Here is a 26,103-nt window from a genome sequence, read left to right on the forward strand (position 1 = left end):
GCAGGCCATTTGGGGTCCACACTGGGGAGAATGGGTAGATATAAATGAAATACATAAATAAATAAGGAAGACAAGCTACTGTTGCCATATGGATACAGCATGCATCTCAGAGAACTAGATTCTTTATCTACTGTCATTTGTGTGACATCGTGCATTGTTCAATTTATCTTTTATGATTCATAATTATATTCTGTTTGGTTCCTTTCCCTTGCTTCTGTACTGATGTGTTAAAAACCTGCTCCTCCCCCTTTTTGGTTTGTTCTCTAGGAGTGAAAATTCCAAGCAGGGAATCTGTAGCTCATCCATTATGGGAGCAAGCCTAAGCAGCTCTACTCAGAAGTAAGTCCCATGTTATTCTATGGGGCTTACTCCTAGGAAAGCGTCCTTAGGATTGCAGCCCTGCCCCTCTTAAGGAAGGTCTGTAACTTCTGCAAAGTTCTGCACCCCTGAACCACCTTGGGTGTCAATTAATCATGGCTTCGTGTTTCCCTTTGCCCCAGGCACCTTCTTGCCTTTGAGAATCCAGTTTGCCTGCTCTGGTATCTTGGCACCCAATTATGGTAACTTCCCTGCCAGGTAGCTCCCAGGGTTTGAAAATGGGAAGACCTACAAAGCAGACCTTGCAAGACACCCCCCCCCCCCCGCCCACACACCATCTTAGAAGTAGGGGCCAAGAAGAAAGATCATGGAGGTTTTTCAAAACCTGGAACAATAGGCAATGAGGAGCAAAGGAAAGGGTTAAAAGATGGACCAAGTTTGCATGCTCACGACACAGGGCGCAATAAATCTATTCTGATTTTCAGGGGTCATTTCATAGAAAAAGAGCTGGAGGAACTCATCAGCATAACTCATTAGCATATGTCATGCCCCTTGCCATCACTGGAAGTGTGTCATTAGCATAACTGATTTGCATATGCCACACCACCTGACATCACCTATTCTGGCTGTTTTGGACCCAATCCTGGCCATTCAGGGCTGAAATTGGGCCCAAAACAGCAAAAAGGGGCTGAAAATGGCCGAAAAGGGGCCCAAAATGGTCAGGATTGGGCTGCTGCTGAGTGGGAGAGTGATCCACCATCCATCAGAGGCCCGATCCAGGCCGTTTCGGCCCCAATCCAGGCTGAAGCGGGCCCAAAATGGCCGAGAGTCAGGTGGGCAGGGCCACCTGACATGTGACCTCTTTGGGGACCTGCTGGAACTGCGTTCCTGTGCATTCCCCTCGAAATGAGCCCTGATGATTTTAGCTATCATGATTTCACACACACATACACAAGCACCACGGCCCAAGAATCCTGGAAATTGTATTTTGGTGAGGGAGCTGAGAATTTTCTTAGAAATCCCTAGCTGTGGTGTTTCCGGGGAAGGGGAGTAGAAGGCTCCAGAGGGAGAGGAAAGCCAGTGAAAATTTGCTTGATGAAGTCACAGCACTGATGTAACTTTAGATGTAACCCAATGGCTTGGATCCAAGAGAGCTTTTTTGGCAGTGGAATGGTTTCCTCCCACTGGTCCTTACTTTCTCACTTCCTCCTTTCTGACAGTTCTTAATGAAATGCTGTTTTTAATGGTTCCTGGCTGTCCCCCGAAAGCAGCATTTTGGGAAGCATTTTTGGGGTGCAGTGGGAGGGAGGAGGCGAGAAAGTCCCGTTCTGTAGGTGGAAATCCTTCTGCTCACGGAAGTGCTCCAATGATGACTTGCATGAATTCTGAGCGGAATAAGGTCCCAGGTACATTAGAGAGTAAGAAGGACCTCCACTCTTTTGTGCTGAACCTCATTCCTTACCATGCCCACCTGAGTCCCAGAATGTCAAAACCATTAGCCCACCAGCAATCGCCAGCTTGCAGGAGATGAGAAAGAAGGATCCGTTGTTTTAATGAAAAGAGCCGTTTCATGCAAGAAATCTCTCTTCTGAGAGATGAGACGGCAACTTATCAGGTGTTGGAAATGAATGAATGGACAAGGCCTTGCAGGATGGGTCTGATACCTTGTAGATGTGTGGATTTCCTATGTGTGTATGTGCATAGAAAATACACATGCTGCCCCCTTCATCCAAAATGTTAACCACACGTATCTGGGGGGAAAGTGTCTTGTTTGGCCCTTCAGGGCAACTGTGTAAAACAGATGCTGAACAAGTAGGGTTGCCAGGTGTTTGGTTTTCACCCGGACAGTCCAGTATTTTATTGGACTATCTGGGGAGAAAGGCGCTCAAAATACTAGACACTTGGAGGGGAGGGAGTGGCGCAGTGTGAGGAAGCCGGTCCACCTGCCATCATGGAACAGGTGGGAGTGGACTTGGCCTGGGGGCCAGAGTTATTTGCATGCAGGAGCCCACAGCACGCCGGCCTCTCCACTCCCCATCAAGAGGCCTGCCCCTGGGAGAGCTGGCCTGGCCTGGCCAGGCTGGCTCCCCACCTCCAGTTCCTAGTGGAATGGCTCCACCTCTGAGAGATTCGGGGCCTGGGGCTGCACAGCCTGCAGTGATGATGTCACTTCTAGAAGTGATGTCATCATGTCATCACTCTGGGGATGGGAGCATGCAGGTGCAAAAGGATCCTGCCTAAGGTGAATACCAGGGCCTCCCCTCTCCCCAGTGTCCTTTTTTTGGCGGGGAGGCCACTTGGTAAAGCTGTGGACAAGACGGACTGCTAGTCTGATCCAGCAGGGCTCTTCTGATGTTCTTATGAGGGCAACTCCCATAAGTGGGTTCCTGGAAAGAGTGTCTGTAATGTCTGGAAAGGGCTTGGATGCTTGTCTGCCCAATGTTCTGAAGGGACTCTGGAAGCCAATAGGAAGCCCCTTCATCTGGTCCGTGGTTACCTCTTCAGGAACAAAGCAACATGCCTCTGATCCTTTTAAAACACCTGCAGTTAATTTAGCTCTATTGTGGTGCGGCGGTTAGAGTGAGAGGGCCAAGCTACATGTGACGCCTGACACAGGTTGGACACTTGTCAGCTTCCCTCAAGTTTTGATGGGAAATGTAGGCATCCTAGTCTTGCAGCTTGGCTCTCCGACTGCTGCCCAATGGACTTTTCAACTGTCATTTGTCCAACATTCTGCCAAGTTGCCTACATTTCCCATCAAAACTTGAGGGAAGCTGACAAGTGTCCAACCTGTGTAATTTGTCACTTGTAGTTTGGTCCTCAGACTCAGATCTGGGAGACCCAGGTTCAAATCTCCACTCTGCCATGGAAGCTTAATGGCTGACCTTGGACCGGTTACACCCTCTTGGCCTAACCTACTTCACAATGGAGGAGAGAACAACGTTGTAAGCTGCTTTGTGTCCCCATTGGGGAGAAAGGCAGGGTACATTGTGTGTGTTCTGTGCCGTCAAGTCGCCTCCAACCTATGGCAACCCTATGAAGAAAAGACCAAAATGTCCTATCATTAACAGAGTTGCTCAGATCTTGCAAACTGGAGGACGTGGCTTGTTTGATTGAGTCAAGCCACCTTGTTTTAGGTCTTCCTCTTTTCCTGCTGCCTTCCACTTTTCCTAGCCTTATTGGCTTTCCCAGAGAATCTTGTCTTCTCATAATGTGGCCAAAGTACGATAGCCTTAGTCTTCTCATTTTAACTTCTAGGGAGAATTCAGGCTTGATCTGATCTAGTACCCACTTATTTGACTTTTTGGCTATCCATGGTATCCGCAAAACTCTCCTCCAGCACCACATATCAAATGAATCGATTTTCTTCCTGTTAGCTTTCTTCACTGTCCAACTTTCACATCCATAGAAAACGGAGGAGAAGAGAACAATATTGTAAGCCGCTTTGGGTCCCCTTAGGGGAGAAAGGAGGGGTATAAATGAAGTAAACTACATAAACAGTTTAGCTACGTGTAGCTGCATTCATGTGAACGATTTGCCACTCTTCTTTACCCTGCACTAGAAACATCTAAGAAGGAACTCCACAGCTACAACAGTAACTTCCACACCAACCATTTAGGTATTATTTTATTTGTTTTTATTGTAAGTGAAAAAATAATTTAAACTCCATTATTTGTCCTTGTGGCAAGGTTGACAAGCTAAAGGTTGCTGTGCCATGCCTAGCTGCCAGTTAAGAGGTAAACCAGGAAGTGTACAGCAGTTCAAAAATGCCACATCTACAAATTTGTAGAAGTTTCCCTATCCCGAAGGACAAGGGAACGGGCATGAATGGAGTGGGACCCCACCATCCTCCACAGAAATCACTGTCATCTTTTCCCCTCCTCCCCCCACTCAATCCTTCAATCCTTCGGGCCTGCTGGTAAGAATTCAAGTGATCTGCAGAGGTGTTTCCAGCATCTCCATGAGAAACGTGTCGATGGGGGTGTCCCCAATCAGCTTGAAGAAAAAGAGGTGCTCCAGGCACTTCAGCCCAATGGATCGCAGGGCAGGAAGCCTCAGGAGGAGCTTCGCAAATCTGAAGGAACAAGAGAGGCAGGGAAGCCTGCAGTTAATGGCTATGAGAAACATCCAGGTGTATATCATTAAGACCACAAAGACAGATCAAGATGGGGAGCTGTGTTAGAGGCAAGCTACAAGAGATGAATTACATGAGGAGGAGCACGTGAAGGGAGTCACAATGTTGGCCAGGAAGCTGAGTTTTAAAAGAGATCAGAAAGCTCTGTCAATTTCCCTTCTCTACCAAGCCAGGGAGATTACTGCTCAGAGGATTTGTTAATTTCTTCTTTGCCTTTGGAAGGCTCTGTCAGTTTCACCTCCCCTTCTAGGAGGCAAAGAGGAAATTAACAAACCCTCTGAGCAGCCTTCTTCCTGGATCTGTAAAGAGGGGAGATTGACAAAGCCCATCTGATCTCTTTTAAAACTCAGCTTCTCGGCTAACATTGCAACGCCCTTCATGTTCTCTTCCTTGTGTAATTCGTCTCTTGTAGCTTAGCTCTTAGTCTGCCTGTAGCAGGAGAAAAGAACAAGAGTCCAGCAGCACCTATAAGACTTAACAAAATTTGTGGTAGGGTATGAGCTTTTGTGAGCCACTGGTCACTTCTTCAGATACAGCTAGAATGTGAGTCCAACTGTCCTTATATCTTGGAGAGGGGAGTGATTACAGAGGCCAAATGATAATAGCCGGTGAATGACAAAGGCAAATGTGATTGAATAGGGTGGGTTATGCAGAGGGGTGGTGGATGATTTCTGATTTCTTCACACCCACCACCCCTTTGCATGCCACACCCTATCCAAACACGCCTGCTATTGTCATTCAGCATATGAAATCACTCCCCTCTCCAAGACAGAAGGACAGATGGATTCGCATTCTAGCTGCATCTGAAAGCTGTGGCTCACGAAAGCTCATACCCTACCACAAATTTTGTTAGTCTTATAGGTGCTACTGGACTCTTGCACTTTTCTAAGACCACAAAGAGAGACCACCAACAGTGGCTTTGGGCCAGGCTTCAGGTTGCCAACAGGCATGGAGAAAAACATCTTATCCCTTTGGGACCCTAAAGTAGCTTACACAGTTCTCTTCACCCGCATTTAATCCTCACAACAACCCTGTAAGGTAGGTATGCAGAGTATGTGTGACTGGTCCAAGGTCACCCAGCAAGCTTCCATAGCAGAGTGGGGATTCAAACCTGTCATTTCCCAGACCCTTATCTGTGTCTAATAACACCTTAAAGAGCAACTTGATATCCAAGGTATGAAGTTTCAAGAGTCAACGCTCCCTTCATCAGATACCTGGTATCTGACAAAGGAAGGTTTGACTCTCGAAAGCTCGTACTGTGGAAATCTAGTTGGCCTTAAAGGTGCTATTGGACACAGATCTTGCTGTTCAACTGCAGTCCCACACCCCACCCAGCGGAAACAGATCCTAGCCCAATATTCTGAGCTAAAAACCTTGCAGATAAAGAAAGCGGAAACTGAAAGTGAGTGTGTGATGGGGGTGAGTGGGGTTTGAGGTATATCTATGGAACTTTTTTTGTAATTTTTGTTCATGCAGTATTGTTTATTCTACACATTTCTGCCCTGCTTGCTGATTTAAAACCTTCCAAAGGATTCACAATGCATAAGAATAGTGTACTAAAAATGTTTTTAAAATACAATTGTCGTCAAATGCAGAATGTCAAATTATAGCCAGCATCAAGAGGAGGAAATTTTTAAAAATCATTCCATCAAATGCTTTCTAGAGGTCCTCAGCATTCTTTTTTTAAAAAGAACCCGGCAGCAAAGGTAACAAACTGCGAATGTTGGTACATTGCAGCATTTTAACTGTTCTGTGTCCTTTTTGTGTTTCTCTTCTTACATTTATTTCCTATGAAAATCTTTGAGACTTCACTCAGAAAGTTGTGGGGGGAGGGTGGCAGGTCTACAGCTGTATTTTGCGGGCATCTTTGGGCTGTATCTTATTCGAAAATCTATGTTAGAAACAGACATTTGGGATTTTTCTTTAAAAAAACCCAGTGCCTAAATCCACCAAAACAATGCTTCAAAAGCGGAAGGTGGTCAAAGTTATAAAGGAAGTACAACTTTTAAATAACTTTCTTAAAGGACAGAATGGCTTTTTTCACTTGTTGCATTTCTGCATATTGGCCAGCAGAGGGAAGCAGTGCACTACAATAGATACTGCAAGCAAGCTCTGCAGTTTTTTTCCAAAGTGAATTCTTCATTCTGTAGAACTTCCTTTCTTCAAGCTTCAATAGTGCTTTAAACCGAGAGGTAGGGATAAAAAGGAGAGCGCTCAACAGGATTCAAACTCACCACCTTTGACTAAACGATTATGGGACACAGAAGTCGCTCCTTTCAAATTATTCTTGGAGTGCGGATATTTCCGTTCCCTTCCAGTGCTCTCTCATAACAAAAAAAAGGCACTTCCACCATGCTGAGAAGTCATGGCAGAAGTTCACATTCCTAAGCAGCCTTATAACTGGCACATGTCCTCCTCCACCATGGATAAAACCAGGGCTTTTTTTCAGCTGGAACGCGGTGGAAGGGAGTTCTGGCACCTCTTGAAAATGGTCACATGGCCGGTGGCCCCGCCCCCTGATCTCCAGACAGAGGGGGGTTTAGATCGCCCTCCGTGCTGCTGGGGCGCAGAGGGCAATCTAAACTCCCCTCTGTCTGGAGATCAGGGGGCGGGGCCACCGGCCCATGTGACCATTTTCGCCGAAGGCAACTTAAACTCCCCCCTTGTTCCAGCTGACCGAAAGTGCCATCGTTGTGCAGTCCTGAGTTCCACCACTGAGTTCCACCACCTCTTTTCCCAGAAAAAAAAGCCCCGGATAAAACAAAACTAAATTCAAACCTGCCATGTGTTCAGGAGGAGGAAATGTGCAGTTCCCACCCTGGACACAGAATCTGTCATATGCTCCAGACATCCCACTGTGAGCCAGTCTAACACAGTGGGCAGAAGACCTTTCTTCCAACCTCGCTGGAGGACCTTGGGCCATTCCCACTCTTGCCTCCCTGACAGGGATGAACTGAGGACAAATGGAATGGGCTATTCCTCTCCTCCTACAAAGAGGCAGCAAACATCTGGATGCCAGTATCAGGAGGCAACCTCCGGGGAAGGCCTCAGCCTCTCCTCTATGCCCCATTTGCTTGCCCTCCTCACGGGCAACTCATTGGCCGGTATGAAACAGGATGCTGGCGAGAGGGACAACCAGTCTGATTCAGCAGGGCAGCTCTTAGGCTCTTATGTTAAACTAGGGTTCAAATGTTGTGTTTGGGATGGGGGGGGGAGTAGATCCTGGCTGTGATAGGAGAGAAAAGTTTGGTGACAGCTAGTTTGGTGTAGTGGTTAAGAGCGCGGGACTCTAATCTAGAGAGCCGGGTTTGATTCCCCACTCCTCCACATGAAGCCAGCTGGGTGGCCTTGGGGTAGTCACGGCTCTCTGGAGCTCTCTCAGCCCCACCCACCTCACAGGGTGTTTTGTTGTGGGGATAATAATGACATACTTTGTAAACTGCTCTGAGTGGGTGTTAAGTCATCCTGAAGGGAGGTATATAAATCGAAATTATTATTATTATTAAAACTGTTCGTCACCGTGATTATCCCCCCTTTTCACGACCTCAAGGCAAAAAGGCTTCCCACAGAGGCCCAGACCAGATTGCTTCAGTTACTACGGCCAATGGACTTTGGCTCATCGTTGCCTCTTCAGCTCTATGTATGCTTCTGCTCCGGCTAAGCCAAAAGGAATAACATACCACTACAGTGATCTGTATTTGGTGTAGTGGTTAAGAGCGGCCAGGTCCGGCACCACTGTTGAGCCATGAGGCGGGAGCCACGGGGCTGGAGGGGGTGCCGGAGGGGCCCCAGGGGGCAGAGGCGTGCGTCCCACGCCACCGCCGGCCAGCCCCGCACCACCACCACCCGCCGCTGCCTGCCCCCAGGCGGGTGCAGCAGACATGGGCCAGGAACGATAGGCAGCCGGGGCGGCATGCAGCCGGCCTCCTCGCTCCGCCCCAGCCACCCGCCAGTGGCACTGCGTGATGACGTCATCACATGATGATGTCATCACGCAGTCCGGGGCTGCGCATGCGCTCCAGCGCCAGAAACCCTGGCGCCGGGGCTGAGAGCGGCAGGACTCTAATATGGAGAATCGAATTTGATTCCCCACTCCTCCACTTGCAGCCAGTTGGGTGACCTTGGGCTAGTCACAGCTCTCTTAGAATTCTCTTAGCATCACCTGCCTCACAGGGTGATTATTTTTGTGGGGATAATAATGACGTACTTTGTAAACTGCTCTGAGTGGGTATTAAGGTGTCCTGAAGGGTAGTATATAAATCGAATGTTGTTATTATTTTCCAATACGTTACAGTGGTGCACAGTCTATCTTCCCTCCACACTTTCTGAAGTTTTTACTTTTATAAATGCATCTTTCTAATAGATGTACACTCCAATACATCTGATAAAGTGAGCTCTGGCTTACAGAAAGAAAGAGATCGGGCGTAGTGCAGTGGTTAGAGTGTTCTACCAGGATCAGTGAGACCCCGTTCAAATCCTTATCTTGTCATGGAAGCTTGCTATGTGATCTTGGGCTAGCCACCTACTCTCAGCCTAACCTACCTCACAGGGCTTTTGTGAGGATAAAAGGGAGAGGAAGAGAATGATATAAGGTGTTTTGGGTCCCTGCAGAGGGAAACGGCAGGGCATCAATGAAATAAATGCATAAAAATACAAGTTGTTAGACTCTGAAGTGCCACTTCTTGTTTAATTTTGCTGGTACAGACTGGCCCGGTTACACCCCTCATAGCCTGTTCCTGTTTACCTTCCAGGTTGTTCAGGATACTTCTGTTTGGTGTATGCCTCCAGAGCAGCATACACTTTCTCCCGTAGCAATTCTACTTCTGCTGGGCTGGACAGTCCTTTGGCATCTGGGGAGAGAAGAATAAAATTCTATGCTCATCTGCAGGCTGCAGAGTCAAGAGGGGGAAAGGGTTACAATCACCAAATCATGCAATCATATTTATAAGCACTAGAGGGCAGTATCACCCTAGACATTCATGCACATGAGGGGGATTACACCTGAAAACCAGTGAGACTGCGAAGAGGGCTGGCCTAGACCATGACACACCTCTGGCAGCCCTCACCTTTCCCTTCCAACAATATCCAGGTAAACCCTCACCCCACCACATTCAGCACCTTTGTCCTCCTGCCCCTCCTGATGTTGTTTGGCTCTCTCTCCTCCAGCGGTGAGCAAATCTCCCTCCCTTTTCACCCCAGCCTCTGTTCTTCCCTCCCTGTCGCTGCCTCCTGCTGTATCCTGGTTGTCCAAATGCCTCCCAGCAACCACCAGCAGCAACAGCCTGGCTCATGAACGAAGACAGCACCCAGAAACCAGTGGAAAACAGCCTTGACAGCAGAACCAGCAGCCAGGGGTCAGCCTGGAAGGCACTGTTCAGAGTCCCAGACAGTTCTTGCAGTGGGCCCAGGGCTGCTCAATGAAGAGGTTATTTTTTTCCTGGGCATCAGCTACCTGGATTGAACAGGACGATGGCTCGGAGGCAGCCCAGCTCAGATTTGTCCATCTGCATGTCTTTCATTTTGGACACAAGCTCAGTGAGAACTCTGAATGGATAGGAGAAAGAGAGAGGGAAAAAACTGAGACACAAAGGTTTTATAGCGTGTAATCCGCCTTGAGCCTCAGAGTCTCTCTACACAAGGTGCCTGGGCACATTTAATCAAGTGTCAGGAGACGTAATCTTAGCTGGGAAGCGTAATTTTGAAAGACAGAGCCAGCGTAGATCACTTTGGAGGGGACAGATTTTCTGACAGCCCACCATTGCCTCTGGTGTGCCAGACTGTCTCCCCTTCCAGAGCTTTTACTCTGTCACCATCCCTGCTTAAAACTTTGAATTAACTGAGACTCGGCAGGGCAAAGGCTCCGGAAGGGGAGATGCCAGAAGGCTATGAGGGAATCTGTCCCCTCCAAAGTGATCTCTGCCAGCTCTGTCTTTTGAAACTACACTTCCCGGCGAACATTGCGTCTCCTAACACATGAAGAACATGTGCCAGATATCTTGTGTAGAGAGACTCTCAATGAAAAAGGTGGGCTTTAAAAAGAGTAAATAAAATAAAATATAAGACCCAAGAGCTGCAGCAAACTGAGATCTTGAGTGTGAAAGGCAAGACCGAGGGCCTAAAGACATGCTATGTACGAACGCTTGCAAGACTTAGAGCAATTTTTAAAGTGCAAAGCTTTTTAAAATGGCATTTAGAGCAGAGAAACTGGAAAGAAGACATTTCACTTCCCGTCCATCAATTCACCCCAAATCACATTCCTTTCATACCCCCCACCCCAACATACAGGATTCCAAAAACTTGTTTGCCCAAGTTCAGGTTTTTATTCCACCCAATACAACCAGAATTAATTTAGGAGAGGAATTCATGAAGTTAAAGACAAGGATTTTTTTTAAAAAAATCATACCTGTCGAAAATGGAGCCCACCCCAGCACTGTGGGCGCTGCTCCGGTGTACGTGTAAACCCGTGGCCAACAGGATGCCATCCTGCACAGAGACCGAGCGATGGGAGAAAGAGGCAATCAGAAGTTCATTCCAACCTGAAAAGAGAAGATAGGAGGGATCAGGACTGCTGAGAGCCCCGGAAAAACGTTTTCTTTGGGGAATTTGTACATTTCAAGAAAGGCAAAATTTGGAAGGAGAGGAAGAACGACGGAAGGGTGAAGATAGTTTCAGGTGGGCCGCCATGTTGGTCTGCTGTAGGAGAGCAAGATTCAGATCCAGTAGCACCTTAAAGACCAACTAGATCTCCATGGACCTCAGTAGGATTTATTTCTCCTCCCTTTCAGAACGGCCGAACACAAGGATAATTCTCTCATCGTAACCCCCTTAGCTGGAAAAGCTAGCAAGTGTTCCTTCATTGCAGGGGACACTTGATATGAGTTCAGGTCAAGCAAATGGGGGCAATTAAGGATTTCTAGGGATGCATCTAGCTGTTGCTGGAGCCCACAGACTGAAGCTGCCAAATAGAACCCACAGGTATCGTGTTTGCTACTGCCTTACTTTCTCATGAGAGCAAACTGACTGCTTCCCAAAGGAATCCTAGCCTTGGAAGCAAAATATGAATTTCCTAGGGGGACATTCTAAAAGACCTTCCTTTTTAAAAAAAAAAAAAAAAAGATCAATTAACTTGAACTGGACCAAATTACACGTGTTGTAGTGTGTCAGCTTCTGAGTGACACAGAAATCTTTATCAGTTTGAATCAAAACTACTCTCTCCAAGCTAGCAGTATGAGTTCTTGCATTACAATTGTTCAGGAATGGGTGTTTTCAGGAACGGGTGGCTCCTCAGAGTGCATTTTAATTGGCAGAGATGGAAAGGGTGCCAAATGTGACAGGAAATATAAGTGCCGGTGATTTCAGTTACCCCAATTTGTAAGTTTTCATGAAAACAAGAGAGAAGGAGATGACGTGGGAAGGGAGGCAGACAGAGGCTCTTAGCTTCCTTGCGTCTGCTTCAAAGTGCGTGTTTCCCCCACAAGTGGGATAAAACGCCGTAACAGTTTGGTTGTATCGATCTAGGAAGTTTGATACGCAGAAAATTTAGCAAGTGACATTTTGTCCATCACATTGTTGTCTTTGCAAGAGCAACTTCGTTTGCTGAATTTTTACCAGTCATGCAACCGTTTGAGGTACATGAGCTCTGCCCGGGGTGTGAGGACCCTGCGGTGACTAGACACACTTAGAAGGGTGTGACAACATTTAGGATTGCGTTGTCAGGATGAGGCTAGGTTAATAATAACTACTGAACCTATCGAGACCACATTATAAGAAGTGCGGGCGTTGGAGCAACAGCTATTTCCCACTTGACTTAGGGCACGACGATCTCCTTCTCATTGTGGCTCCGAGATGCAGAAAAGAAATCAACTGTGTTCAAACCGTGACAGGTCCTTGCTGCTATACTGCCTCCGGAGCACAAGCCCCAGCCCAATCCCACCCCAACCAAATCTCAATTGTATCCGTTTCTCCCTAGCTGTTTCCTGAACGGACGGCAGATGGCACCAGTGCATGACTTTACATACAGCGCTGGAAGACGGACGCCACCTAGTGGCTGCTGTTTATCAGTGATTTCATCTCATGTCTGGCAGTAATCTTTAAAGGTCTGGCTTTGTATGGAGGGGTGTGTGCCTTCTCACCCATTCATTAACCAAGAGACGATTGCATGCAAAGGAAACAGTGCAATTGGCCCTGCCCATGTGATGCCAGATTGTCAAACACTATATCAGCAGCATGGCTTAGGGTTGCAGGTCAATTTCTATAGGCCTTGAAAGCTACTGTGCATTCTGCTTAAAGGGCAGGGGGTTGTGGGCAGGGCGGGGGGACCCAGCAGCATTGTAGGACGGAAAGGAGATCCCCTACTAGGTTTTATATTTCAGTTGGATGCTTCCATTTACATGCCTTCTTCGCAGAGGACCGGAGATGCAACCTGACCATGGGTTGGATCCAGCCAACCTCTTCATTCAATCACACCCAATTTCCCTGCTTGCTACAGCCCCTGCCCTGTATTGCTTTTGTTCATGCAGGTCCCATGACCCCCCAGGAGAGACTTCTGGATCCAATCCAATGGCTCTGCCAGTATCATTTTCTTTATGCTCACCTCCTTGAGCATACACATGCCATTTGCAAAAGATCTTAAGAATATAGCCTGAAAACTATCTTCCCCCTCTCCTTATTTGGTTTTTTTAAAAACATTTATTCTGACAGAGTTCTGGAGAACTCAAAAGTATGCATCCTGTTTTGTGCTGTTTGGGTTGGTTAAAAGAAAATGCACTGCAAGGGGGGTGGGGTTTGCTTTGGACAAGTGCAGCTATAAAAATAATACAGAAAACAGGGAGAATGGGCAGTTGTGCCTTTTCACACATTATTCAGTGTCCAACCTGGGTGTCCTATTGAAAGTACTTTTGACAGTCAATCCCAGCTCCCTAACAAATGAAAGTTCATGAGATGTGAATTTGCAAACACCAACTTGCTTCCCATCTGTTGTTCATGCATCCAAATTCCAGGTGTTAAACTTTTAAAAAACCCACAAAAGTCATGCAATACCTTTTTATAAAACAATATGCAAGCTTTCAAGTCCCACAGAATTCTTCAGCAGGGTAGATATTCAGTACAAAACAAAAAGGAAGGGTATGACCAATGTAACATAGGAGCCCCTAACTTGTAGAACTGTGAACTAGCATTGAATTGGCAAACTAGCAAAGCAATCCAGAACAGAGTTTCTCCAGTCAGAACCCATTAAAAGCTAGTGAGTTTAGACTGGAGTAACTCTGCAAAGGTTTGCACTGTTAAGTTGGATAACATCGTGTTGAGAGCAAAACAATTTTCAGGATCCAAACAAAGTCTCCTGGGTTTGATGATCTAACTAAATACATAAAATAAAATGGCCATACTCCTATTGAGAATTTAAAAACCAAATCCTAATTAAAAGATATTACATGACTCTTCTTTTTGGAATTCTTCTGTGGATCAACAACACAGCTAACTACATTTGTTACGATTAAAAGACAAATAGTGCAATCCTAAGAAGAGTTACTCCAGTCTAAGCCCTTTGAAATCAGTAGACTTAGATGAAAGTAACTCTGCTTAGGATTGCGCTGATGTGAATCAGCTCTCAGTGTAGCCCCAGATGATCAGAGCGCTCAGCATTAAATACAGCTGTCAAAGTGTACAGCAGAAGGATATTGTTTGGATGCCAATTTCAATTCTCCCACCTGAATTCTCTTGGATAAGGAAAAAGTCCCAGTATTGACAAAACTAGTATACCCGGGGGAAGAAAACTAGGCCAGTTTGGTGTGGTGGTTAAGAACACGGGACTCTAATCTGGAGAGCCGGGTTTGATCCCCCACTCCTCCGCTTGAAGCCAGCTGGGTGACCTTGGGCTAGTCACGGTTTTCTGGAGCTCTCTCAGCCCCACCCACCTCACTGTTTCCACACGGCTTACCTTATTCTGCAAAATAGCAAAATCTCGCATGAAATCTCGCAAGAAGACACTGTTATCGTGTCTTCTCGCGCGATAACAGCGTCTTCTCGTGAGATTTCGTGCAAGATTTCGCTATTTTGCAGAATAAGGTAAGCCATGTGGAAACGGCTAGGGTGTTTTGTTTTGTTGGGATAATAATGACATACTTGGTAAACTGCTCTAAGTGGGCATTAATTTGTCCTGAAGGGCAGTATATAAATTGAATGTTGTTGTTGTTAGGCCAAAATCCATCTTAAAGTGCTTTAAATCACTCTGGGAGTTCCCCCCATAAAATGAACACTGCAACCACTCACAAGTGAGGTTGTTCCTTTTTAAAATGCTGCCACATCCTTCTCCACCTAGCGCAAACACCCCTGATGCTCACCAGTAATGGCTTGCAATCAGACTCAGATATAACCCCTTAAATTTCAAATCTTCCTACAAGGAATGTAACATTACTTGTGGTCAATTATAAGACTGCTGCTTCATTTTCATTTTCACTTGTTTTGTAAATGGAACCTAATATTCTTCCAACATTTCCTGTGCGATAGGAAATGGAGTTAGTACTTTTCCTTTTTATTAACTTTTTTAAATGATTTATTTGAATGGAGGCTGTGCAGTTCCTTGCTCCAGGACTGGCCATCTGGACGTGAGGGCAGGAAACTCTGGTAAATTTCAGTGTTGCCTTTTAAGCAAGTTGAAGGTGTGCTCCCATTTTCTTCCTTCTGAAGGAAACAGAGGTCAGCTCAACTGGGTCTTTACCGAAGCTTCTCTTTCTTCCCCTCTGCCACTCAACCTTCCCTCCCTTGCTAGCCCTCCACTAGGGCCTAAGTACCATCTCCAAACCACAGACATGGGGGAGTTCTGTCTTCCAGCCATTTTAAAAACTTAATTGTCCGATATCTTGTCAGATATCGGAAGCTATAACAACCTAACAAGAATCGGAGGTGCTAATATGTATATATGAAATGAATATATTTAATAAAGTGCGAAGTGCCAAAAACAATTTCGTGTGTGACAATGTCATAAATACATAAATAACCTTATAAATATATCATAAATACAATTTATCTGTAACTATTTATACACAGATAACAGACCAAATAATTCATATCAAGTCCATATGCAGTCTAAGCACAATAAACCAACCGGTGCAGAGTCCAATAATACAAATTGCCAAGTGTGATATTGGATAGAATACGGGTCTAAGCCAGCAGTTTTTTCATTCCCCGTTTATTCCTCGAACTTCCTCATGGGCAATAAATTATGAATCGTTTTCAACCACACCTATTCACATCACTCAGTTGGTGCAAAATGACGGAGCAATGACGGAGCAATACTGTCATTTTGCACCAACTGAGTGTCCTGAAGGGTAGTATATAAATCGAATGTTGTTATTATTTTCCAATACGTTACAGTGGTGCACAGTCTATCTTCCCTCCACACTTTCTGAAGTTTTTACTTTTATAAATGCATCTTTCTAATAGATGTACACTCCAATACATCTGATAAAGTGAGCTCTGGCTTACAGAAAGAAAGAGATCGGGCGTAGTGCAGTGGTTAGAGTGTTCTACCAGGATCAGTGAGACCCCGTTCAAATCCTTATCTTGTCATGGAAGCTTGCTATGTGATCTTGGGCTAGCCACCTACTCTCAGCCTAACCTACCTCACAGGGCTTTTGTGAGGATAAAAGGGAGAGGAAGAGAATGATATAAGGTGTTTTGGGTCCCTGCAGGGGGAAACGGCAGGGCATCAATGAAATAAATGCATAAAAATACAAGTTGTTAGACTCTGAAGTGCCACTTCTTGTTTAATTTTGCTGGTACAGACTGGCCCGGTTACACCCCTCATAGCCTGTTCCTGTTTACCTTCCAGGTTGTTCAGGATACTTCTGTTTGGTGTATGCCTCCAGAGCAGCATACACTTTCTCCCGTAGCAATTCTACTTCTGCTGGGCAATGACGGAGCAATACTGTCATTTTGCACCAACTGAGTCACATCACTCAGTTGGTGCAAAATGACGGAGCAATGACGGAGCAATACTGTCATTTTGCACCAACTGAGTGATGTGAATAGGTGTGGTTGAAAACGATTCATAATTTATTGCCCATGAGGAAGTTCGAGGAACGAAACGGGGAATGAAAAAACTGCTGGCTTAGACCCGTATTCTATCCAATATCACACTTGGCAATTTGTATTATTGGACTCTGCACCGGTTGGTTTATTGTGCTTAGACTGCATATGGACTTGATATGAATTATTTGGTCTGTTCTCTGTGTATAGATTGTTACAGAGAAATTGTATTTATGATATATTTATAAGGTTATTTATGACATTGTCACACACGAATTGTTTTTGGCACTTTGCACTTTATTAAATATATTCATTTCATATATACATATTAGCACCTCCGATTCTTGTTAGGTTGTTACAGCGTGTATTTCGGAGGTTTCCCAGAGTTTTTGAGATATCGGAAGCTAAGCAGGGTCAGTACTTGGATGAGAGACCACCAGGGAATACTCTGCAGAGGAAGGCAATGGCAAACCACCTCTGCTTCTCACTTGCCTTGAAAGCCCCAGCGGAGGTCGCCGTAGATCAGTTGTGACTTGACGGCACTTTACACACACACGGGTTGAACTATATTAGCAATGTCTACCAATTTCCCCCTTCCTATTGCACCCCTCCTCATGTCATTCCTCAGGGTCCCCTATCCCCCAGGAGCAGCATTTTATGGAGATCAGTAGTGAGGAGGCAAAGAAGTTCAATTCCACTATCGAGGCAATCAGGTATCACAAAGCCAATCAGATCTGCCAACCTGATAACATCACAAAACCCAGTCACAGTGACTTGTTTCAGCTCAGCCTTAGTTTTTTTTTAAAAAAAAAAACCACGAGGCATCATTCAGACGGGCAATGCTTTGATGTGTCGTTTCTTCTCTTAAGGTGAACTGGTTCCGAGTCCTTGAGCGCATTCGTACAACATCAAAGCAGGAGAGACAAGGGCTGTACCTGCACGGAGAAGGATGACTTGGTCTTCCAGTGTCAGGTCGGAGAAGTGGGGGATCCGCTTGGCCCATTCCACCAAGGTGAATAGCTGCTTATCAGCAGCGTGGCATATATTAGTGACAGGATCGTTGGTCTGAGAAAGGAATGAGAAGTTCGTGTCAGTCCAACTAGTAATCGCTTCCTTCCCACACAGACTTGGTTCCCGGATATTACCATGCAACATCCCCATTAAAATAGCTGGAGATCTAAAGAAAGGAGTCGTAACTAGGGTTGCCAGCCTCCAGGTAGTGGCTGGAGATTTCCCAGAATTACAACTGTTCTCCAGGCCACAGAGATCAGTTCACCTGGAGAAAATGGCTACTTTGCGGGGGGGGGGGGGTGGATTCTATGGAATTATGCAATGCCAAGGTCCTTTCTCTCCCCAAACCCCACTTTCTGCAGGTTTCACACCCCAGATCTCCAGGAATTTCCCAACTTGGAGCTGGCAACCCTAGTCATAACACTTGCTTTTCCAGAAACACTTCTGACATCCAGCTTGTAGCATTTCACAGAACAGATAAAACAGAACTGTTCAGGAGGGCATTTTCATAGAGGGACTAGGGATGGAGCAAAGCAGAATTCTACGTGAGGGCATGTTATAAGCCTGGGCCTAGTGAGGCCTAGTGGTTCTGGGGAAGCCTGCACTAAAGTGACTGCAGAGCTTACATTTTCCAGGTCCCCTTTGGCCCCTGTGATTGGGTAAGAGGGGATTCTGAGAGGGAAATTGCACCAATAGGAAAATAAGGAGATGGTGCCTGAGAGAAGGGATAGTGTTAGGGTGTTACAGTTTTGTTTGTTCACCAACCTTTACTATTCTCTTTACTTCACAACTTGTACCAGAGTGGTGGCATCCTATAGAGAGCTTCCCTGGGCCTGAGCCCAGAGCAATTTCTAAGTTGGTAAATAAGGTTTCAATTTTAAGTGCCAAATTGTTCAGCACTAGCTGTATTTTTCTTCCCCTTTTTGCTGCATGGATTACTGGATGTTTTAGACAGTTCAGCATCTTCCAGTAGTGAATTCGAGTCTATGCGATACAGGATTATGTTTCTGTTTCATGCTTCTTTGACTTGTGTGACGTAGCTGATTCCATCAGTATGTCAACTGAGAGATGCTGCTTTAACCTTTGCCCTGAAACTCTAGGCAGCAGGTGCCTGTTCTACACTATATTTGAATTATTTCATCACCTTTGACCCTGCTGTTGACAACTTCGGGTATGTAAATGTGGGGGACAAGGTGGGTGCTAGCATCCTCCCCTCAAGTGGCAGGTGACCTCTATAAAGCACAAAGTCCCATCTCAAACTGCCACCTACTGAGTTGTCGACGCTCGTGTCGCTGTAAGGTTCGGTTTTGGGTTCCACGGCCATTTCAGCTTCCAAAATCCTCTCCACAGGCATGTCTTCACTGCCACCACCACTGCTGGTTGATTCTGCTTCATTCTCACTCCTCTCTCTGCTCCTCTGCCTCTCCTCTTGAACAGCTGGAGTAAGGAAAAAAATCACCATGTTTTATCCTAAACTTGACATTTCTGGTTCTGTATCTCTGAAAAAAACCCTTTTCCTTATTTTTTCTTCCTCATCTTGTTGAGACATATCCCTTACTCCAGGGATCACCAACATGGTGCCTGCTGATGTGTTTCTTGCTTATTCTAGAGTATACCTTGCCTCTGAGCAAAGAGCCAGTCCTGGCTTTCCTCCTCTTCATTGGAGCAGGAGCTGCTTCAGAAGAGCCCAGGAGGCATCATTTTTATGTCATGGATGTCATGTGGATGTCACATGACATCCATGGACGTCATATGATATCCATTTAGCAACAGCTGCTTCCATCATTGGAGGATCCTTGGCTTAGAACCTCCTACATTTTTCTGGAGTCTCCCAATGTTTCGTGAATGGACCAAAATCCTATGGCAGCCCATTTTGTTATAGCTCTCCCTTACCTCTTCTTAAAATTCCAAATATGTCCACAGATTTAACTGGAATGGGGCCACCTACTTTACTCCTTTCTTCCCCTCCCATGTTCCAGGCTTCCACCATGTCTGTAACAGACTCGTCAGGGATTTTTTACTGGGAAAAGAGGTGGCGGAACTCTCAAGAGGGAAATGAGGAAGAAACACATGGGATTCTTTGAAATCATATTATTTTCAAGCACTATTGCCGAGTATTTTCAAGAGGTGCTGGAACTACACACACGTTCCCCCTGAAAAAAAGCCCTGTGTCTGATCATCTGTCTGTAACAGACTCTTCCTTCTTGGTCTTCAAATAGTTCTTTTGCAAAGGTTTTCTTGGCTTACGGCAATCAGTACACTAAAATACTTCCCCCCCTAAAATTATGGAACTTGAACAAATTTGCACCCTTTGGCTGATTTTACACAAATGTATTATTATGGGTTATTTATGGAAGAGGATGAGAAACTATGCATGTCACTGAAGCCCCACTCCAACAACTAAGAATTCTGCAGCTCCCCGCCCTGCCCCTGAAATTGAAACACCCACCGCCCTCATGATTTTGAGCATAACCAAGAGGGCTAGAAACTTGCTTTTCTTCTTGAACAGAAAGTTAAGACTCTCACTCTGTGCTTTTCCTTTTTTCCTGCAGAGTAATGGCATATACACTGCTCCAAACAGAGGTGGATTTTCTATGATTTTTGGCTTGCTGTTAATGTCATCTGAACAGTCACATGTTTTTTTTTAAAAAAGAGGTTTCACCTGAATTTTCTATTTGCATTCTCATTGGGAGGGGGGCTGAACTATCATGGTCAGAGCTAACAGAAACTTTAATAGAGTGCTGGTTAAGAGCATAAGGTGGAAGCCCCCTCTTCAAAATGCAATTAAACCTATTCTCTTGCAATCCTTGACTCAGCATTGACCTGAGAAGACTTCTCAAACAAATAAGGAGACTCTACAAGAGCCAAGAAGCCCCTTGTGGTCTCAACTACATGTGCAGCTTCCTGAGCCCAAGGGAAGACCCTCTGCCTTCTCTACCGTAGCAGGCTCCCATTCACAAGCCAGTAGACACATCACTAACAATGAGGGTACATCCCAATCCCAGAATTATTCCTGCTGCCCTCTGCAGACCCTGTACCTTTCCTCCAGTTGTCCAGGTAGAGAATGGAATGCTTCATGTCTCTCACAGGAAGATAACAATATGGCCCACCTTATAAGAACTGATGTAAATCTCCGTAAGTATATGTAACTCTTTTTGAGCAGTCAGGGAAAATACTATGGAAATACTTAGTATATAGGAGATTGTCACTTCTTCAGAAATGTTTCTGCATCTCCATAACAGGGTTGCTATTGTTAATTCCACTTTAGTCAGTTTCTAATCAACTCCTTTTTAAACAAAGAGATATTTGAAGAAAGGAGGGCAGGAAGGGAGGTTCTGCAACATTTCAGAATTTCACTCTGTAGAAGCTCAGAGGCAGGCAATATCTTCCCAAGCCTTCCTGTCTTCCTGCTAAAGCACAACCCTGGGGTGTATTACATGAAACAGCTGCAAAGGCTGAAGTTACAAAAGGGCTCCTTGATTTTGCTTTGAAGAGAAATGAAAGAGAAATCCTGCTCTTAAAAGAGAAAAAGGAAACCGTTTTCTTTATCTAAAAAAGTGAATTTCAGAAAAAGAAATTCCCCACTCTGTAACAACCCCACTTGCCAATAATCAACAGCAAGCCACTTGGGCAAAGAGTTGCTTTGCAAAAAAACTTCCCAGGCTGGAACAACTTTTAGTAATGTGGGGTGGAGAGGTCCCCGTCTCTTTAGAACCATGCTAGAGATAATGTGACAACAGCAGCCCCAAGCGACTGAACACGGGGCCCGTCCATATCATGAAGAAAAGGGAAGAAGTCTTTTAAAAGCTAAAACATGAGAACAGAGAAATCTCTTGTTCAGGGTCAACCCCCCTCACAGCCCATCTTTCTAGGTGCTCTTCTAAACAGGACCCTAGTCCTAGAAGGGACTCTAGCTGAAGCACCGTGGTGGTGGGATGGAGGGCTCTCCTTGCTCGCTCATCACTTTCATTTTTCAGAACTGACAGCTAGACTCTCATTTTCTACAATTCCATGGATTTTTTATGTGAAAATTCCTGGCCTTGCTGCCGTCTAGCTTCACCCTTAAAGAAATGAAATTCCTCAGACGAAGAGGGAGATATCAAGTAAAGTAATCTCAGCCCTCTCTCAGTGGTACTTGAGAGCTTCCCCAATTTATGCCTGTGGTTTCAACTCAGATGCCAAACATTTCCATTGTTTCCAAAGGCCAAGCCAAGGATGATGTTGGAGATTGGTGAGCAGATCCCCCCCTCCAATGTCTAGCTTAGTCTTACAAGCAGCTACAGGGGGAGGGAGAGAAGAGGAAGCTGCACATAGTGGGAGTTAACTCCTTCCCTTGCACTATTTCTTTAGTTGAAACTGGCTCTTCTTAAGTGCTAATATGGCTGCAAGGGGAACTTTCTCTGTCTTTTTTCATTTTGGGATTAATAGCAATCAGGACAGTGAAATGCTGGATGAAAGAGTTAATAACTCCTTCATTAGTGTTGTGGCCCTAATCCCCTCCCTCCTTCCCCCTGCCCCTTGTTATTGTTAAGGCTTAACATGAGGGTGTCTGCAGTACAAACTTACATACAGTAACTCCAATATAAGCCTGTTGCTTTCAGTGGCCTAACCTGGAGAAACTCTGTACAGAATGGTATCTTACTATATAAAAGGCTAACTGTGTTCCTGACAACTCACTTCCTACCCTGATGTGCCTCCAGAGGGTGCTGCCATGAAGGAAGCCCAGATGAGACTGCCTGTCCCTCCAGAGAGCGCACCCTGGCGGGAAGCCCAGGCATGGAGCAGGCAACAATGCCCCCCCCCTGCTTTCACCCAGCTGCAATCAGAAGCGGAGAAGGTGGCAATGCCACCCCCCCTCACCCAGCTGGGAACTGGAGTGGAGAAGGTGGCAATGCCGCCCCCCCCAGCTTTACCCATCTGGGATCAGAAGCAGAACAGGTGGCAATGCCAGCACACACACCTTTCACTCAGCTGGGAACAGGAGCAGAGCAGGTGGCAATGCCCGCCTCCTGCCTTCACCTAGCTGGGATCAGAAGCAGAGCAGGTGGAAATGCACGCCCCCACCTTCACCCAGCTGGGATCAGGAGCAGAGCAGGTGGCAATGCCCGCTCCAACTTCAACCCACCAGAATCAGGCACGGAGTACGGAGGCAATGCCCGCTCCCCCCTTCAGCCCATCAGGATCAGACATGGAGCAGGCAGCAATGCCCGCCCCCCTTCACCCAGCCGGGCAGAACAGGTGGCAATGCCAGCACCCCCTCTTCACTCAGCTGGGATCAGGAGTGGAGCAGCCGGCAATGCCTGCCCCCTTCACCCAGCTGGGATCAGAAGCGGAGCAGGTAGAAATGCCCGCCCCCACCTTTACCCAGCTGGGATCAGGACGGAGTGGAGCAGTTGGCAATGCCGGCCCCCCTTCACCCAGCTGGGATCAGGAGCCGAGCAGCTGGCAATGCCGGCCCCCCTTCACCCAGCTGGGATCAGGAGCAGAGCAGCCGGCAATGCCTGCCCCCTGCCTTCACCCAGCTGGGATCAGGAGCAGAGCAGCCGGCAATGCCGCCCCCCCTTTCACCCAGCTGGGATCAGGAAGGGAGCAGGTGGCAATGCCCGCTCCAACTTCAACCCACCAGAATCAGGCATGGAGTAAGGTGGCAATTGGAGCATTGGAGCAACAGTATGTTTTTAAGGAAAGCAGCACAACTCTTCAGTGTGACAGCAAGTTGGAATGAGTCCCCATGTCCCAACTCATGGCAGATGTAACATCTGGTTTGGTCTTCAGTTAAAAGCTGGGAAAGAGCTCAGCAACAACCTCAGCTTAACTAACCCCAATTAATAGTTGTCTGTGTCTTCTACGTTTCTTCTTTTTTGACCCATTCTAAAAGCATCTATTCTTATGGTGAGAAAGGTTTGGTGATGTCATCACCAGCCCATCTTCAGATAAACCCTTTGGGCTTATCCCAGAAGTTCAAGAAAATCCTGAACAGGTGACTTTTTTAAAAAACTGGGCAACGTACTTGAGAAAAGAACTTTGTGCTCCATGGAGCCCTGCGTGGAATAAGAGTTTTAGTTTTACTACTTGTATTTTGCTCCCTCCTGCCAGCAGCAGAACTCAAAAATCACATTGCCAATGAGCAAGGGAATAGGCTGGTTGTTTTTCTGAGTGTTTTCCAATCCCAAAAACTACAGGTGAACTCGCTCCCAACCAACACAGGTTCCATTTGATTCGGTGCAGTGCTCGATCAAAAAAGGGAGGGATTCTGAGTCAGTATTTGCCCAGACAATTCTGACAGATCCAGCCAAGGACAGATGCGTGTACCTCCCCACAGAGATGTACCTTCTCTCTTCATGCCCATTGCCAAGCATTTCTGATAGCGGCAATACTGGCAGCGATTCCGCTGGCGCTTGTCGATCAGGCAGTCTTTGTTATCGCGGCAAGTGTACAGAAGGTCCTTCCGGATGGTCCGCTTGAAAAAGCCTTTACATCCTTCACAGCTGTACACCCCATAATGCTTTCCTTGGAGCAAGAGAGCAGGCAGAACATATCAATAGATGTTTGATTTGGAGATCAGAGCAAACCAGAATTGGGGCGAGAGTGACCTTTTTGTTTTGAGAAACCCTCAGTCCAAAGATGATGCCAGACTTTTGATGCAGCGTCACAGAAACTGCTATGTTCAACATATATCAAAAACCAAGACCAAGACTGGAGGCATACAACTGGGTTTTAGCAGGGGCAGACTACAAGGCCAAAGTGGTACAGGAGAAGGTTGACTGGCAGGAGGGCTGACTGGTATTGGCAATGGCAGACAACGTGCCCAGGGTTGGGGGCCACCCTGGATGAGGGGAAGCCAGCGCTTTTGATGTTGCAAATGCGATGCATTTCTCTATCCCACCTCTCCAATGGCTTGGGGTGGCTTTCAAAATTCATAGCACACAAATAAAAAGAGTGAATTTTTAGTTATTTTGCCAATGCACCCCTAGCACTGGGGCGAATGAAACCCTCTAAATATTGACACTGAAACCCAGAGTTGCATTCCAAAACAATAGTGTAATATTGCAGCAGAAAGACTGCTTACTCCCATATGAACCTTCACAACCACTTTAGTCATCTTCAGAGGTCCTGCTTTGGAGTGCCCTGTCATCTAAGGCTAGGCAGGTGGCAACCTGAGAAAGGGCCTTCTTGATGGTGGCACCAAAATAATGAAATTCCCTCCTCAGGGAGATTCATTTTTCTCCCTCTATCAATGTCTTTCATCAGCAGGTGAAGATTTTTTTGCATGGTTGGCTGTCCCCTTATTTATTCTTATTAGCCTTCCCCTAGGGTTTCCAGCTCCAGTCTGGGAAATTCCTGGAGATTTGGGGTGGTGGAGCCTGGAGAGGGTAGGGTTTGGGGAGGAGAGGGACACAACAGGGCATGATGCCACAGAGCCCACTCCCCAACTCACCATTTTCTCCAAGGGATCTGAACTCTATGGCCTGGAGATCAGTTGTAAATATTCCAGGAGATCTCCAGCCAACCATCTGGAGGCTGGCCTCATCTATTTTTTAAGCTTCATTTAATTTATTTAATCTTTTAATGGTTTGTAGCCTTAGGGACCTTGATTTGGGTGGAAAGGCAGAATAGAAAAGTTTTAAATAAATAAATATGGTCCACTGAAAGACTAACAATATGAAGGATGACTTAGAACAACTTTAATATGAACACCAACGAACATCCTGTACAGCAGTCGCTACACTAGAACTATGGTCATGTGATAGGGTTGCCAGGTCCCTTCACTCTCCCAGCAGGAGATTGGGATGCTGGCTCCTACCTTCCATATCTCCCTTCGCGTGCGCTCCCGGCTGGCGTGATGATGTCACTTAATCACATGGGTCAAAGGGCGGACCGGGAGTGCTCCTGCACTCGCCCAAGGGCTGAATCTCGCCCCCCTGCAGGGCCTGATTCAGCTGAAACAGGGATGCTGTGGGGCATGGGAGCACGCCGCTGCTGGGTGGGGGAGTGCGCCACGCCACCCGGGGATGCACTGCACCACCAGGGGGTGCCCCTGGGGAGGCCCCCCCTGCTGACCAGGTAAGTGGGCACGGGGGGAGGGGAGCTGACGGCAGGGGATCCCCCGCCCCCAGCGGGGGAATGGTAAGCCTATCATGTGATCATATGGCACGTGACCAGCCTAACAGGGTTTTTGTGAGGATAAAATGGAGGAGAGGAGATCGATGTAAGCCACTTTGGGTCCTGATCATGGGACCCTCAAGATGGCGGACTCTCCTCCACGCTGTTAAGGAGAGATTTGTTATTTTGTTTTCTTTTGCTTGATACTTACTGAGACAGGTCTTTTAGATCTGCATTGAGTGCTTCCCCTGGTGGAGGGAGTTATTTTGTTAGCTTGGGGAGTGGTGAGACTGGACTTTTGCCCAAGTAACGCTATCAGATCTGTTAATTAGGAGAACTCTCCTTACGATTCACCAGAGACAGTTTTATCCAATTATTAAGAACTTATATTGGACTAAACAATTCTAACTCTCCCCCTGGCTCTGAGAATGAAGAAAACAAAAAGTGGAGTGAGAAAAAGGAATAGAAATAATTCTGACCCTGATACATCCCCGCCCCCCCAGCCTTAA

General features: G+C 46.4%; 1 protein-coding gene across 1 annotated transcript in view; it reads right to left on the bottom strand.

Moving 5' to 3' along the window:
• Positions 1-4,225: 4,225 nt before the first annotated feature.
• Positions 4,226-26,103, bottom strand: part of RXRG (retinoid X receptor gamma) — a 47,332-nt gene continuing 25,454 nt past the window's right edge. Inside the window, exons 4-10 of the mRNA XM_054980739.1 lie at positions 23,822-24,001; positions 18,762-18,928; positions 17,416-17,545; positions 10,857-10,989; positions 9,906-9,997; positions 9,198-9,303; positions 4,226-4,393 (exon numbers count right to left, since the gene is read on the bottom strand). Of these exons, the coding sequence (XP_054836714.1) occupies positions 4,246-4,393; positions 9,198-9,303; positions 9,906-9,997; positions 10,857-10,989; positions 17,416-17,545; positions 18,762-18,928; positions 23,822-24,001 (956 nt within the window). The 3' untranslated portion in view covers positions 4,226-4,245. The remainder of the gene's footprint in view (positions 4,394-9,197; positions 9,304-9,905; positions 9,998-10,856; positions 10,990-17,415; positions 17,546-18,761; positions 18,929-23,821; positions 24,002-26,103) is intronic.

Source organism: Eublepharis macularius, chromosome 5 (assembly GCF_028583425.1).
Source record: "Eublepharis macularius isolate TG4126 chromosome 5, MPM_Emac_v1.0, whole genome shotgun sequence".
Taxonomy (NCBI): Eukaryota; Metazoa; Chordata; class Lepidosauria; order Squamata; family Eublepharidae; genus Eublepharis; species Eublepharis macularius.